Below are 22,355 nucleotides of genomic sequence, written 5' to 3'. Positions count from 1 at the left end.
GCGGGATTTGGAAAAAAATTTCTCAAAAGACAAATAAACTTCATTGCGATTGGAATTGAAATTGTGAAAAATATTCCCACCCACAAACAAAACCAAATCAACCACCACCACCCCCCCCTTGTTCAATTCTTGTTACATTCTTGGCCGTATTATTATTTAACCCCCTGTTTTTGAACTGGACCATTTCGTAATGATATTATTAATCGACTCGTATGATTCATTCACGAATAATTTGGCTCATTTATTAAAAGAAAACACGAATCAAGAAGTTTTAACTATTCATAACGATTCTTTCAAACCTGAAGAATATGAATCATTTTATGAGAAATATCTTCCATTATTTCATTATATTGTTATTGGCCCTGGTCCAGGACATCCATCAATTGAATCTGATGTTGGTATAATTAGTTGGTTAATAAAAAGATTTCAAAAAGAAACAGATCTTTCTAAAATTGTTCCAACTTTGGGTATTTGTTTAGGATTTCAAAGTTTGTGTTATGAATTTGGAAATGATGTTTCAAGATTGAAACAAGTTAGACATGGACAAATCTATGATATACATCCAATTGATGAGAGTGATTTATTTCCAGATATAAAACCTTTTGGAAGTGTAAGATATCATTCTTTATTTGTTGGTGATGATAAACTCAACGGTGGGATTATACCTTTGGCCTACTGCTATGAAGATGATAAGAAGATATTAATGGCTATGAGACATAACAAGTTCCCATTTTATGGGGTACAATATCATCCTGAATCAATTTGTTCTGATAAAGGATCTGATTTAGTTAAAAATTTCACAAGTATTGCCAGACTGTATAATGAAAAACATAGACCCTTTGTGTTTAATGAAAAGAAAAATGTTGATTGGTTGGGTCATCATGCTGTACATGAAGAATATTTGATTCAAAATGGGAAATTCACTTCTAATGAATTGTCAAATGTCTTTTTCAAGATGGCACGTCCTGAAAATGACTCAATTACCCCGATTGATATTTGTGATTATTTTTACAAGCAAGATGGTGATAAATGTAACTTTGTTTTGTTAAATTCTGCTTCTATTCCTGGTGAATGGTCAATTATTGGTTTTCCTACACCGGGAGAAAGTGAAATCATTACCCACTCAATTGACGACCCACAAAATATCTATTTGTCCAAGTTTGGCAGAAACCAACATGAAGTTAAAACCATATCAGAGGATTCCACAGTTTGGGAATATGTTGCTCAGAGAATGAATGACACGTATATTTCTCGTGAAGATATTAAACTGAAAATTGACAACTATGGAGATCGTGAATTGCCATTTTTCGGAGGGTTTATGGGATTGATTTCATATGAAGAAGGACAACATATTCTTCTTGAAAAACTTTCATCAATTTGTAAAAAATCCACACCGGATTTGAAGTTGGTATTTGTTTCAAGATTCATTGCCTTTGATCATGTTAACAAGAACTATTATGTTGTTAGTATCAATGATTCCACAACTTGGGGTGATGATACTTTGAAGTTACTCAAGAACGTAGATAAAATCAATTTGGATAGTATTCCAAATTCAGTCAAGAATTTGGCTAAAGATGAAGATCTGAACTTGATCAGATTTGAATTCCCTAGCCAAGATACATACAAGCAACAATTTGACAAGTGTCAGGAATATCTTCATTCTGGGGATTCCTATGAGTTGTGTCTTACTACCCAACTGAAGATTCACTTACCTGGTTATATCAAACCATGGGATATATATAAAGTGTTGACACTTCGCAAGAATCCTTCCCCATTTTCATGCTTTATGGAATTTGATGATTGTTGTTTGATATCTTCGTCTCCAGAAAGATTCTTATCTTGGAAAGATGACAGTGAAGGTAATAAAATAGTCGAGTTAAGACCAATCAAGGGAACTGTTAAAAACACTGACGATGTCACTATGGAATTGGCTACAAAAATACTTAAAACACCAAAAGAAATGGGAGAAAATCTTATGATTGTTGATTTGATCAGGCACGATTTGTACCAATTTACAGACAATGTGAAAGTTTCTCAATTGATGACAGTTGAAGAGTATACGACTGTATTCCAATTGGTTAGTGTGATTCAAGGTAAATTATACAAGCAAGGATATCATGGCATTGATCTTTTACATAGATCCTTACCACCGGGTTCCATGACTGGTGCACCAAAGAAAAGATCAGTGGAATTGTTACAGGATATTGAAGCAATGCAAGAGAATTTTGTTGGTGGAAGAAGAGGTATATATAGTGGTGTTGTTGGGTATTGGTCAATTACTGATGATTCTGATTGGTCTGTAATAATCAGATCAGTTTTCCATTATAACGATGATAAAGAAAACAATGATCGGAACAAACTTTATAGAATTGGTGCTGGTGGTGCGATAACAGTATTAAGTGATCAAGAAGGGGAATGGGACGAAATGGTCTTGAAATTAACCCAGTGCATTACAAGCATTTAAATAGAAATTATAACGTAAATATTAATAAAATCTGTAAATAGAATTTCACTACTCGGATATGTACTACCTTCTCACGTGGATCGTTCCAACAACCGAACAATTTTTTATTTTTTATTTTTTTTTTTGCTGTGTGTGTGGTTTGGTTCGTCGACAACAACAAAAAAAAGATCAAAGAAAAAATTTTCTTCAGCGAACAGTGTAACCATTCATCAGTAAGCAACAAGCCATTATATTAAGTCATCACGATGTCATTTTTTGGGTTTGATCCTACTGCTCCTCCACAGCAGCAGCAACAACAACAACAAGGTGGGCAAAAGAAGGATGAAGTTTATGATTTTGAAAATACCTATGATGGTTTAGGTGAATTGGAAGAAGATGATGCTTTAAATTCAGAAACTTTTGGTACTAGTACTCAAGAAATTAGAAAAGATTTTGATTTTGGTCATGGTAACTCTAAAGAACCTACTCCTCAAGCCAGTAATGCTCCTGTTTCTACCATTCCTCAAGGAATCAGTTATGCTCAAGCAGCCGCACAACCAGGTAATGATGATGAATTTATGGAAGATTTATGGGGATCATCTAATGCCCCAGGCAAGCAACAACAAGAAAATGCTGGTAATGGTAAAAATGAAAAGAAGATTTTATCATTAGAAGAAATTGAAGCTCAATTAACTGCAATTGATCAATCTCAACAACAACCACAACAAGCAATTCCACCTCCTCAACAACAGCAACAATTTCCACCTCAACCTTATGGAATGCCAGGTATGATGCCACCTCCACCTCAATTTGGTTACATGATGGCACCAGGGTTCATTCCACCGCAGTATGGTTACCCAGGTATGATTCCACAACAAATGCCACCAATGCCACCTCAGCAACAACAAGGTCAAGGTCAACAAGTTCCACCAGCACCTCAACAACAACAAGTTCAACAACTGCAAGTTCAACAACAACAAGCACCTCAAGTTGGTGAACAAGGTAAGAGTTCTCCTTCACCTGCACAACCACAAAGAAACCGCAAAAGGTTGATTTATCTCAGTTCCCAGTATTGGGTTCTAAAGAGGCTCAGCAACAGCAACAACAACAAAGTCAACAACAACAAAACCAACAACACCATCAAAATCAATACCATAACCATAATTATCAACAGCAACAACATCATCATCAACAGCAACAGCAACAATATTATGGTGGACATGGTCATTACCGTCAACCACTGGAAGAATTGACTCCTGAGCAACAAGAAAAGGCAGCCAAGAGACAAGAAAAAGTTTCCAGAATTATGAAGTATTCAGGTATTATGAATCCAAAGGATAAGGATTTTGTCACCAGATTCCAATTATCACAAATTGTTACTGAAGATCCTTATAATGAAGATTTCTATGCTCAGGTTTTTAAGGTTATTCATCCAAAAACTACCAATGGTGTTCAACAACAACATCAACATGAAAGCAACTCTATTGCTCAAGCTTACTTGGATCACAGTGGTCATAGATTGGGTGGTCGTTACAAGAGGGCTGATGTTGCTTTACAAAGAATGCAACAACAAGTTCAAAAAGCTGTTGCAGTTGCTAAGGAACGACCTAAATTAACCCAATATGCTAAAGAAGGTGCTTTGGGTAAGATTTCTGTTGGTGGTGGTAAGAACCCAAGACAGCAATTGGTTATTGTTAGTAAAGCTGCTGAAAGAGAACAACTGCAAGATCAAAAAGTTGAAAGAAAAGAAGGCACCAAGAGTTATAGCAAGAAGGATATTTTGAGTATTTTAGAAAACATTATTTGTGAATTGATGAATGTTGAAAGTGAGTCAAGAACTAAGCAAGATGTTGATACCTCAAAATTGTGGGATTCTTTAAAGATTTTAGAACAACCATCCAGTTCAGGTGATGAAGAAAATGAAGTTAACCCATTTATTCAGTGTTTGAACTACAACAAGATGTTGAAGATCTTACCAAGACTTTTCAAATTTTTAAACAGAGAACAAGTGTTGACTATTGTTACTTTGATTATGTCTAATTTAGAAAACTTGTTGGTTATTAAGAACGGTTCTTATACTACTTATCCAGATAAGAAATTACCGGAAAAGATTGTGAAATTGGTTGATTCTTATAGTTTAACATTTTCCAAAATATTGATGAATGCAGTATTGGAATTCAAGTTCAATGAAATTATTGGGTTGTTGGTTATTTTGATTGAACATAACAATGTTTCATTTGTTTCTACCACAAAGATTGGTTTATCTATATTGACTACATTGTTATCAAGAGCTGAATTGATTATTGGTGAAGGTACGATATCAGCTACTGATTTATCTGAATGGTCTTCATGTTATGATGAATTGTTTACTTCATTGGAATCAAGAATCCAAGCTATTTTCCCACCAAATTTCGAAGAATTGGATGATGGATCAAGTAGAGAAAATTATATTTGGCAATTTTTGGCTACATTGTCATTAGGAGGTAAATTAAGTCATCAAAGAATTATTGTTGATGAAGTAAGAGATGAAATTTTTGGAGTTATGAATAGGGCCAAGAAGATTGATAATTCTGATTATAATAATTTATACAAGAAACAGAATTTATTGAATAATTTGAATATGTATTTGGTTGTTATGGGATTAGTTGCTGATGAAAATGACATTAAAGAACTTCAACAGTAAGTTTAGATATCTATATATATATACATAAATAATCCTGTAATTGAATAAATACGAAAAAAAGACAAAAAAAATAAAGAACAGAATACCTGTAGATTTGTATACTATACTATATTATATTATACTATATTATATTATATGATCATTAAAAACAATGAGTCGTAAATACCTGACCATTGTGTGCTAAAACTCTAAACAATTATATTTAAGTACGTAGTTGTTCAATACTAGTTGATCTCGAACTTGTAAATTGTTCACTCATTATAAAAGAATCACTTGAAACTAAAGAAATATTTTCGTCTTGATCTTCCTTTTGAGAATTACTTCTTCTCATCACATGAAATGGAGGTAATAATCTTTGATCTCTAGAATGATGATGATGATGATGATGACTATGATTATCTTTGATATTTAATCGTTTTAATAAATGTTGATTTAAATCATTTTGAAAATCTAATAATGTTTGTAAATGTTTAATTTCCCTTTGTTGTTGTTTAATTTTATAATTTTGCTTTTCTTGAATTAATATCATTTCTAAATTTTTAATATATTCATCATTAGATTCAAGACCAGCTTGATCTAAATTATCTTTATTTTCTTTAACTTGTTTAACTTGTTTAACTTCTTCAACTGTTTGGTCAAATTCATAATCATTTAAAAGATTATCTATTAGACTTGTATCTGTATTTGTTTCTTGTAATTGTTGGGATTTTCGTTCATGATTATATTTTTTAAATATTTGAATATTAGTATCAGTAATTGAGTAAGAATCAGATGCTGCTTTATAATCATCTAAATCCATAAAATCGTCATCTTCTTCTTCTTCTTCAACATCATCAACTTCTTCTTCTTCTTCTTCTTGTAGTACATCATCTTTTGCTTTATCATCAATAAAATCACCAGCATCATGAAAATTTTCACTTTTATAAGCAAAATCAAAAATTGAATCAGTAGTATATTCACTAACTCCATCACGTCTTAAAAAATTAGATCCTCTAGGTGTAGAAGTTGCCAATGAATCTATTTCAAAATCCAATATTCTTGGTCTCATATTACGTGATGAACGAGGCAGAAAACTTTGTCGAAAATCATTAATTGAATAAGGTAATGCTGAACGTGTTGGAGGTGGTGGAGCTGGTCTTGGAGTACGACCATTAATTATATTTGTTAATAACACTTCTTCAACTGTTTGTTGTTTAGGAGTTAATGGAATTGGATCATGAATTGCTGCTGCTGCTGTTGATGATGATGATGGTGGTGTTAGTTTAGGAGTTTTGGATAATTTATGAAACAAATCTCGAGCACTTCTTGATTTCTTCATCTTTGGTGGTGAGGGAGTTGCAGGACCAGATTGGTTAGATTTTCGTTTTTTAAAAAGCATGATATCTGATATTGATTAATATTAACAAAGTTGAAGAATTGAATATACAAAAACAAAAAACAAGCAAAAAAAAGAACAGGACAAGAGTTGCTAGGTACGGTTGATGGTTATATATATATATATATATAGTACATATGTGTATTCATTCAGGGATTGAAGCCATGGTTCTTTTTTTGTATTTTTCTATTATTTTTGGTTAATTCGGAAAGATTCAAACAATAACATGGGAAATTTAAATCAAATGAATTTACTAATTATGCAGTTCCAGTGGTTTTGAGTAAAGTAAATATCAACTAAAAAAAATGAATGCAAAACCTAAAAACCATTGTTCCCTAAAATTAAAATAAAAAAAAAAAAACCAACACATTGTTGCATAGGCATGGGAGAGTTCGATCAAGGTGCATGAACTTATTAGAAAATATGCAGAATATTACAATCCCACAATACTAAGAATAGAAAAAGAACCTGAGAACCCATATGTACACTTTCTTTCTTTCTTCAAGATAATTCTTACAATGAAATTGAGACAAAATAATTCTTGAGTTTTGCATTGTTAATGTAATCTAAGATTGCTAGTTGATGTGTTGATAATGTTGATGTGTGTGTGTGTGTATAATAATCTGGGAACTTCCCTAATTGGGTTGCTTTCTACCCAGAGTAGGCAAACATGTACACTATCCTCATTGATATTTTTTGTGGTACCTTATCTTTACATTACACATAGTTGAACAAATACTGTACAGGTACGCCTTATACCACAATTTATGAACAATTTTAGATGCTTAGTTAAACGATGACACAATTTCATCTACACTTTGTTTAATCAGTAGATAAATAACTTTTAAACTTGGCTTCGGAATAAAGAAGGTTCTTATTATAACAATCGTTATCAACACTTTCTTTCTTTCTTTCTTTTGTCTTTTTGTCTTTCATTTCCGCAATTAACCTTAATTTTATGTATCGATGGTTAACATTCTCTTGTTATTTCTTGAAAAACTCTCTTAAACTTGCCTAATTTTTCATTTTAGATAATGTTGGGGGGAAGTGCAAGTGCAAGAACAATTCGAGGAAGAAATCCGAAAATAGGAACTCAACATAAAATAAATAAATAAATAAATAAAAGAAAGCAGTAATATATTCATGTACGTACCGGTCTTTTTCACCATTCTGAGTAATTTCAAAAACAAAAAATGTATAATGAATAATCATTTAAGGAGCAAAAGGAAATATGCTCAAGTAATGAGAACCATAAAAAGCAACCTGATTCATGTATCGATATGTAATACATTTTGAAGTAAGGTAGGAAAGTATTCATGAATTACAGATTGTGAGTAGATATTACTGATTCTGTGTGTCTTTGATGTTGTGTAAACTATTAAAAGAGATGCACGAACGAAGGTAAAAAAAAAAAATTGAATTGATATTTGATACGGGTCTAGTAGGGGGGTTATACGCACGGTGTATGAGCTGGTTATAGTAATGGAAACTAATTAGATTACACATGGAGAGAAAAATCACACTTGTTGTTTTATTGGATAATTATTATCCCTGCTTCAAAATAATGGTAAGCCTTTAAGACTGTGGGGAAATCTCAAGTTACTCCCTCGTGTGGAGGATGGGGATGAGTATTTATTGGTTGTTGTACGTATGACCACGTGAGAACAGAACGGAAATGCAATTGATTAATGAAGATGTCACTTGAGTGATGACATTTGGTACATACATTTACATATAATGATGTATTTGATATTTCATACACACTCACAACCAGTTAAACGGGCAAAGAAATTAACCAAAACTATGAGAGCCCCTTTGGACGGGAATCTTGTTGTCTTTGCGTGATTATTAGAATGAAATTCTTAATTGTGAAATGATTTTCTGACTCGTTAATGAAGAGATTGTAATAATAAATACAACGCATGATGGGGGCAGCTATTGTTCAACTACACATGAGCATTTTTTAAAAAAAAAAAAAACAGAGTAACTAACTGCATTTGAAATAGTTTATCTCATGACTAACTGGACATTGAGATTAACTCCATGAGTTTGTACCCTACCGAAGCAATTGAATTTCTTCTCTTGAAAGAAGGATGTAGAAACATTCTGTAATCAGATGATTTGTGTGTGGAAAGAAAGATATAAGGAAGGGGCTAAGATAGGACAATGTCTTTCTTAATCGGGACGAATATTTACAAAACCAAAACGAGCGAAATAAAATAGGATAATACAAAAGAATTGGGTAAGAATCTTTCCTAAAATAGAACGAACACACACACACACAGAAATTGTAGGTTTTGTGTCACTTCTGCAGATATCCAAAAATGGAACAAAAAAACATGTGGATAAAATGCTCCGCAGATCTTGCATTTACAGTCACCCACATGTACATTAACAGTATAACTAGAAAAATAGAAAAACCAAAAAGCTACATAGTTAATAAGATAAAGATTAGTAAGCAATTAAATGGGTTAAGCCAGATTGTTTATAGGAGATACATTTTTAACTATTCGGTGTTTTGGAGGGAAAAAAGACAAAAAGTAGTTCATGCATGGTGTACATAATATCCGTTTGGAGAATCGGATAAACCCTTTAATTATCTTTAGTTAATATTCGTACTAAAAGGTTTTGAATCTCTCGAATTTTTATGAACAGTTGATCCTTGCATTTGAATGTAATCAATTATTTTTGATAATAATAATATCTCTGTGATTTCATTTGGTTTATTTTGAAATGTGGTGACAATCTGACATGACATGACCGCAATAAAGGAATGAAAAGTGTTTCTTCTTCATTCTCATGACATACTTGTGGCTATGAAGTTTATTATTTTTTGCTTTTACTGGCATTCCATTTCAACAAATCAAAACATGTCAATTTAAGCTCATATACTTTGAAATTTTCAAATTCGCCAAAGAGTCCGTTCCAAGTTAAAAACAAACTTAGCCTAAGTCACATTATATAGACAATTAACCAATCTTGCTTGAGAAATTTCATGTGTGATACGGAATATTTACTTCAGTAACCAAAGAAAAGAAAAGAAAAAAATAACGAAAAATTTGACGAGCAGGGGAGTCAACATGATAACGAGCACTGTCGATTAATTAACTGCCGGTAATATAAATGAAAATTTCAGGTTTAAAGAAAAACCGTAACGTGTAATATGTACATACGCGTCTCCCTGAAGGAAATATGTAATTCGTTACTGTTTTGTTAAATTTTATCTGCAAAATTTTGTGCAGAAATGTAAGTAAAATCTGATGCAAAAAAATTCTCTTGACGATGAAAAGGAAATCGCTTTCAATTTATGATGATTCCCCTTCCATGGTTGAAAATTTTCATCATATCAAATCTATCAACATTTTAGATAATTCTATGTGTCTACCAGTTTTTTTTTTTCATTTCTTACGTTTTCTCTGACAACTTTCCATTCATAGAATGAAAATCATCAACATGGAAGGACTTAACAACTAAACATATTTAGACTAACATTCTTATTAAAGTTAGATAATTATCAAAAAAAATAATGCATGTGATTTGACAAAGTTAATTGAGGCGGTATCATTGCAATTACGATAGAATCAACGGTTTAACAGTAAATTGCAACTGTTTTTTTGCCTCATTTTTAAACCACATTTATGATGAGATGATCGTTGGTAAGAAATGTGTGTCAAATGATAATCAGTGATTATATATTGGTTGCAGGTAGTTACAAGTATTCATTCACAGATGAGTAAGATCCCGATGAGATGGTTAAAGCAAGAAGCCTCCTTTGAGATAATATAAAGCAGATCGAAATTGACTTAAAATTCTTCATCACTACATTTCCAACCCTAACGGAATTTTTTATTTCTTATCTACCAAAGATCTACAACTCATGTGAATTTGACGAATATTTCTTTTCTTGAATCAAATAGTTATAGTGCCAATGGATAGCGTTGTGATACATTTCATTATCCGTTTCCGGGGGGAAACGTAGACCAAAACTATTGAAGATCTATTTTAAAACGTGGCCGTTTGGTTTGTATTTGATCTATGAACGGCTTGTTTGATCTCAATCCTGAACTATAAATACTCACCAATAATTCCACACCATCGAATTAAAAATCATTGAAATACCAAACCAATAATGTTGTTGTTTTGTTTTGTTGTGTTGATTCCATTGGTTGTCTCACTGAGTATTCCTGGAACAATCGTGTCTTACACAAATCCAAAATTTACCAATTTTGAAAACCTTAAAAACAGTTGGCAATTCAATATATCTTCACAAGATTCATTTGGGAATTCAAACATCATAGTCACTTCACTTCTTGAACCAACCAATGGGAATTCATCAAGAATAGTTTCATATCAAATTCCTGAAGATGCTGCTAAAATAGAATGTGCTCCATCAGTTAATTTATTAGGAAACAATTTCACTGGTGTTTCTGATATAAATTTATTATTAAGTCAAGGATATTATGTTATAATTCCTGATTATGAAGGACCTAAACTGGCGTTTTTAGCAGGACATCAAGCTGGTCACGCAATTCTTGATTCTATAAGAGGTATTGTTTTAAATTCTGGGAATATTACCAATATTGATAAAAATGCCGAAGTTGCATTATGGGGGTTTTCGGGTGGTAGTTTTGCTTCAGGATGGGCGGCTTCATTACAACCTATTTATGCACCTGAATTAAAAGAGAATTTAGTTGGTGTTGCTGTTGGTGGATTTGTAACTGATATTAAAGCAGTTGTTAAAAATATCGATGGTGGTCCATTTTCTGGATTGATTGCTGCTGGAATTGGTGGATTAATGAAAGAATATCCTGAATTTGAAAAATATTTAAAAGATAATTCTAAATTTACTAGATTTAATGAATTTAGTATGTATTGTTCAGTAGAAACAGTACTGAAATTCCCATTTACTCAATTTTTTGCAGGTCCATTTAAAATTTTCCCAAAAGGTTGGGATTTAGCAAATAGTGATCCTGCTTCAAGTGTTCTTGAGTCAAATAGTTTATTGAAACAACCACAGTATATGCCAGATATACCAGTATTTATATATCATGGAAGTATTGATGAAGTGGTTCCTATTCAAAATTCCAATGATATCTATAAACAATGGTGTCAATCTAATATTAAGTCATTAGAATTTGCTGAAGATTTAACAAATGGTCATTTAATGGAAGGTTTAATAGGTACTCCAGCAGCAATCACATGGATTACTAATAGATTTAAAGGGTTAAGTCCAATTAAAGGATGTAATCATCAGAAAAGATTAAATAATTTATTCTATCCTGGAATTGATCCTATAATTGTTCAATCAATTAAATTTGAAATAGATAATAGATTTGGTGGATTAGGTCAAGGTATTATAATGGATCAACCATCTTTACAAGATTTAAAAGCTTATGCAAATAAACAAGATTCATTTGTTTAATTAAAATATATCTAGTTGTAATATAACAGTTGATGCTGACTAATATACAAATATATAAATGTACGTGTACAATGCTCAAAAAGGCGTGTCCACATGCTCAAAAATTGGATGACAAATGAACAACCTCAGCTACAAAAGAAGATCCAAAAAAAAATAAAAAAAAATATTCAAGTTGATTTTATATTCTTTTTCTTTTCTATTATTATCTTTTATACGGGCATTCAAAGCTGCGATACCAAGTTTTCGGCAAGTAAAACAGCCATTATTTTGACAAACAATGTCATATCTACTAACTGATACTATTAATTCATTCTAGCATGATTTACATAGAGATCAAAAATATATATGTATTGATTGTATTTATTGTATAAAAGGACATAACGTAGATGTTGTACTCTCTCTGGATAATATTTCAAACTTGAATTTAGAAATATTAAACAAACAAACGGTGAATAACATTGGTACATCACATTTGTTATCATGTAAGTACAGTGTTTCTACTTTCAGTTCGTACCAAGTTCAAAGAAATTATTAATACTAGTGTGACAATTTAATTCATAGTAAAGGAGATTAATTGTTCATAGTAAATGAATTCAAAATGTTCACACCAGCGGAAATAATACTTTCAAACTAGCTGCCCTTTTTTGTTCATACCATATATCATACATTTTCAGTATGAACAAATAGAGGTCATGTAATATGAACATTTTTTGCGCACTAGTATCAAAAATATTGACCGCCTTAATATGAACTTTTCTTTGCAAATAGTGCGAATAATTTTGACTCACTGATCTGAAAATTATGCTCAAACTAGCGCGAAATAAAACTGCAACGACTGTATTATAGAATCATTAGTGTACACGTGTTCAAAAAAAAAAATACATATATTCGTGTACATGAGCTCAAAAATTGGAATGATGTTGATGGATGGGAATGAACATCACAGTGAGAGGCAGAAAGAAAAAAAAAAAGAAGAAAAAAGAATTTCTTTCATTTTGGATTCTGTTTGACAGCTTCGTTAATCCTAAAAGATTTTGGTTTGAATATTGACTTCATCTTGTATTAAAGCATACAGAACATTTGTGAAATGGTTTGAATTGAATTCGCCATTATTTCCACAGATCTACTAACCGATACCAATAATTCATTCTAGCATGATTTGTATTTTTTTTATTAATATATATACATTAATTATTATTTGTTATTAAAGTTCAAGTTATTGTAGATATTCTATTTCATTAAAAGTAAAATATTAGATCTATACTTTGACAAAGTCAATTAATTAGCATTACCATTGATTTAACGATTTATCATTTAAGACTAATTGAAATGAATTTTTTTAAGGATGTAAAGTAAATAACGCAACAATCATCAAAGTCATTAGGAAGGTAAGAATCTGTAATATTTGTTGATAATAAATTGATGATAATAATTAAACATACAATTTCTATAATCTAGTTATAGAATAATAAAACTATAAAAGAAGATCAAGAGAATCATTTCTTCCAGAAAAAGAAGAAATACGATATACAGTAAGAATATTCCCAGTTTGGTCCTCCTTATCTATAAGCATATGTTAAACAAAGCAAGAGTTACTACAAGGATCATACTTTGCAGAGGCTTATTCTCCTACTAATTTCCCAGCTGAAGTTTATGCTACTTTCTAGCATATTGAACAATTTGGTGAGATTTCAATTACCTATTTCTTCAAAATTATACATATCTTCTCATCTCCAACAATATCTATAAATATTTTTAAAGATATGATTTGTCTAATGATAGACAATCAATGTAGATTATTAAACCATCCTTATGTATATCATTATTATTATTCATCATATTTAAACGTTAAAGTAAAAATCGGATATATACGGAGAAGAATATTACAATTAATTGTTCCTGTTAACCTAAATGGAATCGATCAACGAGGGGTTCAAAAATAATCAAAAGTATAAAAAGAGTGTGAAAGAGAGAGACAGATATGATTGAAATTCCTCCCATCTTTCTTTCTTTTTTTTTTTTTTTAAAGATTATATTAAATTAGGGTAGTGTTTCAAGATATACAGTTTTGGAGAGTTCATGGGTTTATTTTTTAATTTAGCTAATGAAAACTGATTATGGAAATACAGGCGAGTTTTCCATCTACTTACTTTTTAATATCTATCTAGCAATTCATTATTATATTCTTTATTTTTACTTAATATATACCAGGTTATCTTACATTTAAAACTATTCAATGTAGACTTTTAACTACAGTACTTTTTTTTTTCAGGAACACATATAAACACACGAAATTTATTCTTATTATGAGTATTATTTATTAAGATACTGTACATAAATGAATCAAGATCATTGAAAATTACCATTCTTCATCGTCTTCTTCATCTTCATCATCACTATCTCTAGTTGCACCTTGTCTTTTCTTCAAAGCATCAGCTAATGATCCAGCTAATGATGTTTCTTCTTGTTTTTTGGCTTTTAATGCATCAGCTAAATTATTTCCTAAACTGCCTCCCTCCATTAACCAGGGTAGCATTTGTACTCTGAGTAAATGTAGTATTGGAACTAGTAGCACTTCCAGCATTAGAGTTGGTTTGTTGACTAACAGCTGGTTGTTGTTGTTGCTGTTGTTGCTGTTGCATTGGTGGGGCTGGTGGTGGAGATTTAGTACCACTATGAGGTGAAACTTCTTGTAAATAATCAATTGGAGACCATCCTTCTTTGGTTTCATCCATAGTTTTAACTAAACCCCATTTGCCATTAATTTGTGAAACATAATAAACAGTATCCTTAACCAATGGAATAGAACCAGCAACAGATCCATCATAATCATACATTGCTTTATAAGTTGGGAATTTAGGTTTAGATAACGATGGCGGAGGTGGTGGAGGTGCTGGTGATTTTTTAACTGGTGGAGCAGGTGCAGTCCTTTTAACTGGTCTACTTGGAGCTTTTGGTTTCGTTGGAGATGATACTTCTTGATGGTGTTGCGGTTGTGGTTGAGCATGATGTTGTTGAGGTTGAGGATGTTGTGGAGATTTACCAAGGGCAGCTTGTGCAGCAGCAACTTGTAGACTTGGAGCTGGTGGAGGAGCTTTTCTTTGAGTTTTTGGTGACACAACACGTTGTTGTGGTTGTTGATGTTGAACTGGCGATCTTGGTGGCTGTTGGACTTGTTGTGGTTGTTGTGGTTGTTGCTGTTGCTGCTGTTGCTGCTGTTGCGGATAGGAAGGTTGGGCCAGGTATCCAGAATTAGCAACTGGTTTAGGTTGATTATAACTTGGTGCAGCTGTTCTTCTGGCAGCACCTCTATTATAATACTTACTATAATCAACTTTACCACTAACACCTCTTGGTCTCTTTGGATTACGGCTGTTTGCTGGTAACCCTTGTCTAACACTAACGGTACCAGATTTATAGTGATCACCATTAACTGGAACCTCTGGACCTGAACTATGAATAAATTTAACTGAATGGTATTTACCTGGTTTCTTTTGATATTCAACAGTTGGGGCAATCTTAATGGTCAAACCTGCATTCAATTTCTTCAATTGTGCTACTAATTCAGTCTTGAAATCAGTGTTTATAAAAACATCAGGTGTGGTTGGAGTTGGAGAATGTAATGAAACACCTATCCAATTATCTTGTAAATTAGATAAACCAACATAGTTAATTCCACTAACAGGGATGGAAAATTCTTTAGATAATTGTAATCTCTTTTCAACCAACATTTCAGCAACAATATATAAAGTGCTCTTGGTCAAAATAAACACTCTTGGTAATCTCTTGGATGATCTACCAAATTTGGAAAGTAAAATTTCCCCTTTACATGAGAAAACAACATGATCATTTATACCAGCTTGACTAACGACAAATCTACCATATCCACTCTTGTAGTTACATCCCAAATAATCTCCCATATATGCACGACTACCCAACATGGAAAATCTACGACGTTCTTTTCTTCCTTGCAATAATCCATTACCATAATCTCTAAATTGTTCAAATTGGTTCCCATGGGTCTTCATTCTCCAGGCATTTTGAATCACTTTAGCTGCATCTTCCTTTCTCTTGACATATCTTCTCCATGCTCTTTGAATTCTAGCAGCCATATTATGCCAATATTTATCTCTCATATCTTCCAATGCAAACAAAGTTTCCGGAGTTTTAATGAAAACTTTAGTGGTACCCAATTGGTATTCACTTGCTGGGATAAAACATGCCTTCAAGATTTCTTTAACGGCAGAAATATCATCTCCTTGCCAGATATAATCACCAGCATAACCTGTGACTGGAGACAACAAATAAAATCTTTGAACAAATCTTTCAAATGTTGAACGATAAGCAAAACCCGCACGTCTAATACGAACATTCTCTTTCAAACCCAAATATTTAATTTGATGCAAAACTTGTTGGTTGTCATAATCACGGGGTTTTTTGGTTTGATTAGGTTTGATGGTTCTGATATACGATGGAGCACATTGGGATAAAGTGTCAACCAAAAGATTAGCACTTCTTTTAATCTTATCAGATGCTGTTTCAGGTCTCTTTTTGGAATCAGTTAAAGTAGATAATAATTCTGGTGGGAATAAAACTTGAGTAATGAATGATTGGTTTGAAGTTCCTAATAATTCCAATAAATCACGCAACATGGCATCTTTGTTCTTATCAGTCATACCAGCAACATCATAAGTAACATCACCAGCATAATGTTTAATGATAAATTTACCTCTACGATCCTCGAAATGTTTGTTACTTGCACCAACCATACTTAATCTTTGGGCAAAAACTTGATCAGCAGCATCAGAATCAGCATGTGCTGTTTTAATAGAATCATTCAAGGCAGCAAATAACCCTGGTTGTGGTCTAGTGGCTTCAATCAAATCACACACGACTTTATTATTGAAATAGTCAATTGGAGTCCATTTAATTTGCTCTTGAACATATTCATCTTGTTCTGCTTTCAATGTCAATTGAATGAAAATTTGTTGTAATTTTTCATTAACATAATTAATACAAATTTGTTCAAACGAATTATGTTCAAAAATTTCAAACCCATAAATATCAAGAATACCAATAGATCTGGCAGATTGTTGTTGATGACCTTGTAATGACTTGTTGACTCTTTCAACGATCCATTCAAAAAGATTATTATAAATCCCTTTAGCTAATGCATCACGTACAGCAGTAGCCTGAACAATATTCAAAGGCGAATGATAAGTAGAACCTCTTCTCATACCATGACTTGTTTCAATGGTTCTTTCAATAATGGCTTTTTTCAAAATTTCAGTATTCACACCCAATAAATATGCCACAAAATTGGTGACACTTTCATCTCTAATGGCAGCATTACCATTTTCATCTTCAACAAATGAAATGTTACCTACCCATAAGATAGATGCCAACATTCTAAAAATTTGATCTTGTTCATCTTGACTTAATCCAATGATTTGCATGGCATTTAAAGTATCTTGGAAATCTTTAGTATCATCAACCCCATCAACGTTAATACATTTTGCTGCTGAAGTATAAATATAAGTTTCTGGACCTTGAATACCAAAACTTTCTCGATATTGTGGTGGACAATTTTTGGTAAATTGATAGAAAATATGGAAATTACGTTCATTTGTAATTTGTGAAACAACTCTTTGCTTTTCCAATAAATAATTTGTAATATGAGCAGCAACTGGCTGATAAGTTTCATTAAACATAATTTCAAGATACTTACCGTGTCTACTAGAATTATTATTTCTTAAAGTTTTAGCACATCCAAAGGATTCCAATAATGGATTTGTTGCTAAAACCATATCTTTAATTTTGGAAATTTCTGCATTTTGTGCATCAACTGAAACATTAGCAATATATTGCATAATTTGTTTAGCTGCTTCAGTTTTACCAGCACCTGATTCTCCGGAAATAATAACACATTGATTTTCACCATAAGATTTCAAATTATAATACATTGATTCAGCAATTGCAAAAACATGAGGGGGAACTTCCAATCTATTTCTTCCTTTATATTTATTTAAATTGTCCATAGTGTAAATTCCTAAATCTCTAAAAGGATTAACTGAAATCAACACATGTCCAATATATGTATAAATAGTATCATTCATGAATCTTTTTTGTAAATTCTCATTAATTGCTTCATCAGTAATTTTGGATAAAAGGGTTAAATCAGAAACCCCAACTTCTTTCTTTTTCGTAATATCAAATTCGGCTTTTTTAATACCTCCACTGCCACCATTTGCTCTGGCTGGAGCTTGTTGTTGTTTAGCCTTGTTACGACCACCTCTTTTAACAATGGCCATGATATATTTAAAAAACTAGTTAGTCTTGAAACAAATCAAATGCAAGAAATTCACAATCAATCAGTTAATCAATCAATCGAAAATGAAGAACAAAAAAAAAAACAGGTGTTGGATAACTTATGAGTTTGATTCTTTTTTTTTTTTCTTCTTCTTACTCAAATTGCTTTTGGTTTCCGATTCAACATTTTTTTTTTTATTTTTCGTTTTGTTCCGAACAATCTTAACGGGGGTAGTGCAACAATGCACAAATCATAGAGACAGTAGCTGCGCCCAAGTTGCCGAGACACGAATGAATGAATGAATGACTTTCTTGTTGTTACATGGTGGCATATGTATATATATATACCAATAATATCTCGGTAATATACAGCCCCATCTTCAACCGACTGTAAATGTGACAAAGATGAAAAAAGTACTCTTTACCAAGTGTCAAAAGAAAAGTAGAAATCATGGTCATGTGTGTTGCCAGTAGATATCTGGCCGTTCGTTTGACTCTTCTGTGGGCGAACCGAGCGTTCCTGCTCACCGCCATTGAGGGCCATCGGAGATAGTTTTTCTGTGAATGCACTACGGGTTAAAAATTTTAGTGAGATGAAATATCAATCTTCAATTATCTTTTACATTCTTATATATTAAAAAAAGTCAAATTACGATAAACCAAATTACATTATAGTATAGAAAATCTCTACTTAAACTAAAGTCTTTTCTTGTTTTAGTATGTTCTTTTCTTCTTTTGAGTGTCCTGACACATGTCTTGTAAAAGCAGCCTTCTTATCAAAGCTTTCACCACAAATCTCACAATCATAGGTTTTTGTGTGAATTTTCATATGTTTAGTTAAATTAGAACTTTCACTAAACCTTTTATTGCAACCAGGCCAAGTACAAACTAAAGGTCTTTCTCCAGTGTGAACCCTGTTATGTATTGATAATGATGAACTTGTGGCAAACTTCTTCCCACATATAGAACATTGGAATGGCTTCTCTCCAGAATGAATTCTTAAATGCTGTTCCAACATTGATTTCACAGCAAAACAAGCTCCACAAATATCACATTTACAAGGTTTATAATTTGTATGAATATGAATATGACGAATAAGTTTTTGACGTTGTGTGAAAATTTTCCCATTATGACGCTCACAACCAATCCATCCACAACTGTATTTTGATTTCCCTGATCCAATATGATGTTCGAGTATATGATTTTGTAAATCTCCTTCATTTTCGTGTTTTAAATCACAAGATATTGGATTACCCTCATCATCTGTTCCTACTTGCCAATGGCATCTAAACTCAGGGTCTTGTTCAGTTTGTTTCTTTCTAGTTTTTGGCATGATTTTCATTGAAGTTATATTGAGTTCATTGATTGTTGGCTGTGTGGATGCTGGTTGTTGCAATACTGCTGGAGATGCAGCATTAGAAATTGAACACGATAACGGAGTTAATGCATTTGCGGAAGAAGCTTGGGTAGGAAGGATATATTTTGAAGGTTGGTGAGATTTTAAATGATCAAGTAAAGAATTATAATCATTATTCATAAAATTACAATTAATCCATTCACACTGGAATGTAGAATTATCAGTGGATTTCCCTGCATCTTTCTCGTGATCCAAGTGATCGTGGACAACATGAGTTAAAAAAGTATCATCATTAACTCTTTTGAAACATTTTTCCCATTGACATGAATACAGTAATGAATTTTCTGCCGTTGTTGTCGATGAATCCTCTGTCTTAATTTGTTGTGGTTGCTCTAATATGTTACTGGTAGTCGGGGTACCCATATTGGATGTGCTTGTAGGAATAGCAGAACTGTCCATATTGTTGGAATTGTCCATCAGATTTGTCGTAGCATCAAGTTGTTGAGTTGACATTTCGTTTAAAAACTTATTAAAATTATTAAACTGGATGACAAAATCAAAATCAGACATCAATTTCTGATCAAACTCTGTTGGAGTGACATTTCCTGAATCAGGAATGGTTGTATGAAAGCATGATTGATGAACTTGATGAGTATCTACTGGTTTTGATTTATCTTCAGGATGACATTCATGAGGAAAATGTATTTGAAAATCATTATGTGTACGTGGTTTTTTCTTCGGTGGTTGTGGTTGTTGTGATGGATTGTCATTACGATTTTGATATTTATAAGATGAATGGATATTACTAATCAAATCTTCAAATATAGGTTTCTTTGATAGTTGTAATTCGCACAAGTTGTTATCAATATGTTGTGAATGACTGTGCTGTTTTTCCGTGGGTACACAGCAAGCATCTATTTCACCACAACCAGGATCTGTACAAACACTGGAATTCAGTCGTTCAATAGCATGACAAACCGAATATGAATTACATTCAGGATTATTGCAACAATCTGTAGGAGATTGTGATTGATCTTTTGTTTCACCAAAACAACTAGCGTCAGTACAGCAAATTTCATCAACACTATTAGATGAATTACAACAATTTAAATCACAACTATTGGAGTATTTGCTATCATCACAATTTAAGAAGAAACAATCGTCTAGTTCATCACAAAATACATCTTTACAAAAATCTAAATTCTCAAATTCATGACAATCAAAGTTTTGTTGTAAATCTGTTGATTGGATTTCTTGTGGATTTCTCATGTTGTTTAATTTATTATAGTCAAGATGATCATGATTATGTATATGCCCATGAATGTGAGTATGATCTTTGTGTTTATGGATGTGACCATGAACATAACCATGTGTTATCACTTTACCATCAATACTTGCCAAATCTTTAACTAATGAAGAGGGTATTTGAAATGACAGAGATGCCGGTGGAGTGGGAGTATTGCTAGCCGTGGATGGTTGCCCTCTAAGATCGAGTAATTGTTTGTTCGATGTTGTAGATGTAGTTGTCACTAAAGGTGTGACTGGTGACAAATCTTCTCCCATGATTGATGATCTTGAATTTAATTATCTAATTTTATATAACAGATACAACAATTAATCTCCCAATATAAATTAACAATAAAATAAAAAATTCAAAAAAAAATTAAAATACAGAAAATAAATAAAAAAAAAACAAAAAATTCAATATCGATTGGTTATATAAAAATAAAATAAAAAAAAAAAAAAATTTAGAAAGAAAAATTTTCTATATTGATGAATTTAGTTGAACCTTGCAATTAATTAACGTTGTTGTAGTTGTAGTTGTTGTTGTTGTTCTTGTGGTTGAGTCAATAAGCCTAATAAACTAATAACTTTAATTAATGTACACAAGTAAACTTAACTTTGTTTTCTGCATGCAAACCCATGAAGAATTAACAAACATTCACTTACTAAAACAAAAAAAAAATATATTAATAGAGAGCTCCCACTTTCACACACACACACATGGTTGCAATCACCTTGGTGGTTATCACAGATGCCGTATTATTTTTTTTTTCTCTGTCAACTGATTACAATGCAAGTAGTGCAAAATGTGACAATTACAGCATAGTCACGTGGGTATACATCACATGAGTTGTGAACCCCGCACCGTTTAAATGTTATTGACAATATTAATTTATAAAGTCATTGGGGTTTAGAACAATATAGATTATTAATTTGGAATGACTAGCAAGATCAGTACCACCAATCATTTTTAGAGTATATCACGACAATAAAGTGAATTATCATACACTGTCACTAAAATTATATAAGCCACAGTCAATTCAATACTTATTGAAGTTGACTTTGTGATGCATTGAACTTCAATAGAATCAAATTCAGATATCTTCTCTTAATGGTCAGCTAATGGTTAAGTGAATGAGTTCGATAATTAATTAATGATAATATATATCTAATCTACATTTATATTATATAGGAACCAAAATAATGTATATATATTAATATCAACTAAACATGATTAGATGCTAGATATTTGATGTAACGTTAGTAGATGTATATGCAGATACGGACACATCAGAACTTTCAAACTGATAACGGTAGAGAATTCAATAATAGAAAATTAAGGAATTTTATCTTTTGAAGAAGAAAAAGAGAGATATAAATGTAGGCCAAAAAAAAATGTCCATACGTATCTTCTCGTTCCTTTTTATAGTTGGAGATTTGGTTTCTCACTCAAGGTCGTGTAAAATTGCACAACCCCCTGTT

At 32.1% G+C, this 22,355-nt stretch overlaps 7 protein-coding genes across 7 annotated transcripts; 4 read left to right on the top strand and 3 right to left on the bottom strand. All coding sequences in view use genetic code 12, as the record gives it.

Moving 5' to 3' along the window:
* Positions 1-190: 190 nt before the first annotated feature.
* ABZ1 (4-amino-4-deoxychorismate synthase) lies at positions 191-2,464 on the top strand (the record flags this gene model as incomplete). The annotated part of the gene is made up of 1 exon (XM_002549546.1): positions 191-2,464. The coding sequence occupies one exon, from the start codon at positions 191-193 to the stop codon at positions 2,462-2,464; it is 2,274 nt and encodes a 757-aa protein (XP_002549592.1).
* Positions 2,465-2,709: 245 nt separating this feature from the next.
* CTRG_03888 (uncharacterized protein) lies at positions 2,710-3,696 on the top strand (the record flags this gene model as incomplete). Its single annotated transcript, XM_002549545.1, has 1 exon — positions 2,710-3,696. The coding sequence occupies one exon, from the start codon at positions 2,710-2,712 to the stop codon at positions 3,694-3,696; it is 987 nt and encodes a 328-aa protein (XP_002549591.1).
* Positions 3,697-3,749: 53 nt separating this feature from the next.
* CTRG_03887 (uncharacterized protein) lies at positions 3,750-5,126 on the top strand (the record flags this gene model as incomplete). The annotated part of the gene is made up of 1 exon (XM_002549544.1): positions 3,750-5,126. One exon carries the CDS (start codon positions 3,750-3,752, stop codon positions 5,124-5,126), a length of 1,377 nt encoding a protein of 458 aa, XP_002549590.1.
* A 202-nt stretch (positions 5,127-5,328) lies between these two features.
* On the bottom strand, positions 5,329-6,504 carry CTRG_03886 (uncharacterized protein; the record flags this gene model as incomplete). The annotated part of the gene is made up of 1 exon (XM_002549543.1): positions 5,329-6,504. The coding sequence occupies one exon, from the start codon at positions 6,502-6,504 to the stop codon at positions 5,329-5,331; it is 1,176 nt and encodes a 391-aa protein (XP_002549589.1).
* Positions 6,505-10,630: 4,126 nt separating this feature from the next.
* Positions 10,631-11,923, top strand: CTRG_03885 (uncharacterized protein; the record flags this gene model as incomplete). The annotated part of the gene is made up of 1 exon (XM_002549542.1): positions 10,631-11,923. One exon carries the CDS (start codon positions 10,631-10,633, stop codon positions 11,921-11,923), a length of 1,293 nt encoding a protein of 430 aa, XP_002549588.1.
* Positions 11,924-14,418: 2,495 nt separating this feature from the next.
* On the bottom strand, positions 14,419-18,234 carry MYO5 (myosin 5; the record flags this gene model as incomplete). The annotated part of the gene is made up of 1 exon (XM_002549541.1): positions 14,419-18,234. The coding sequence occupies one exon, from the start codon at positions 18,232-18,234 to the stop codon at positions 14,419-14,421; it is 3,816 nt and encodes a 1,271-aa protein (XP_002549587.1).
* Positions 18,235-18,923: 689 nt separating this feature from the next.
* CSR1 (Csr1p) lies at positions 18,924-21,152 on the bottom strand (the record flags this gene model as incomplete). The annotated part of the gene is made up of 1 exon (XM_002549540.1): positions 18,924-21,152. The coding sequence occupies one exon, from the start codon at positions 21,150-21,152 to the stop codon at positions 18,924-18,926; it is 2,229 nt and encodes a 742-aa protein (XP_002549586.1).
* Between the last annotated feature and the right edge of the window lie 1,203 nt (positions 21,153-22,355).

This window comes from Candida tropicalis (genome assembly GCF_000006335.3).
Source record: "Candida tropicalis MYA-3404 genomic scaffold supercont3.5, whole genome shotgun sequence".
In the NCBI taxonomy this organism is placed as follows: domain Eukaryota; kingdom Fungi; phylum Ascomycota; class Pichiomycetes; order Serinales; family Debaryomycetaceae; genus Candida; species Candida tropicalis.
This window is presented reverse-complemented; position numbering and strand designations above follow the sequence as displayed.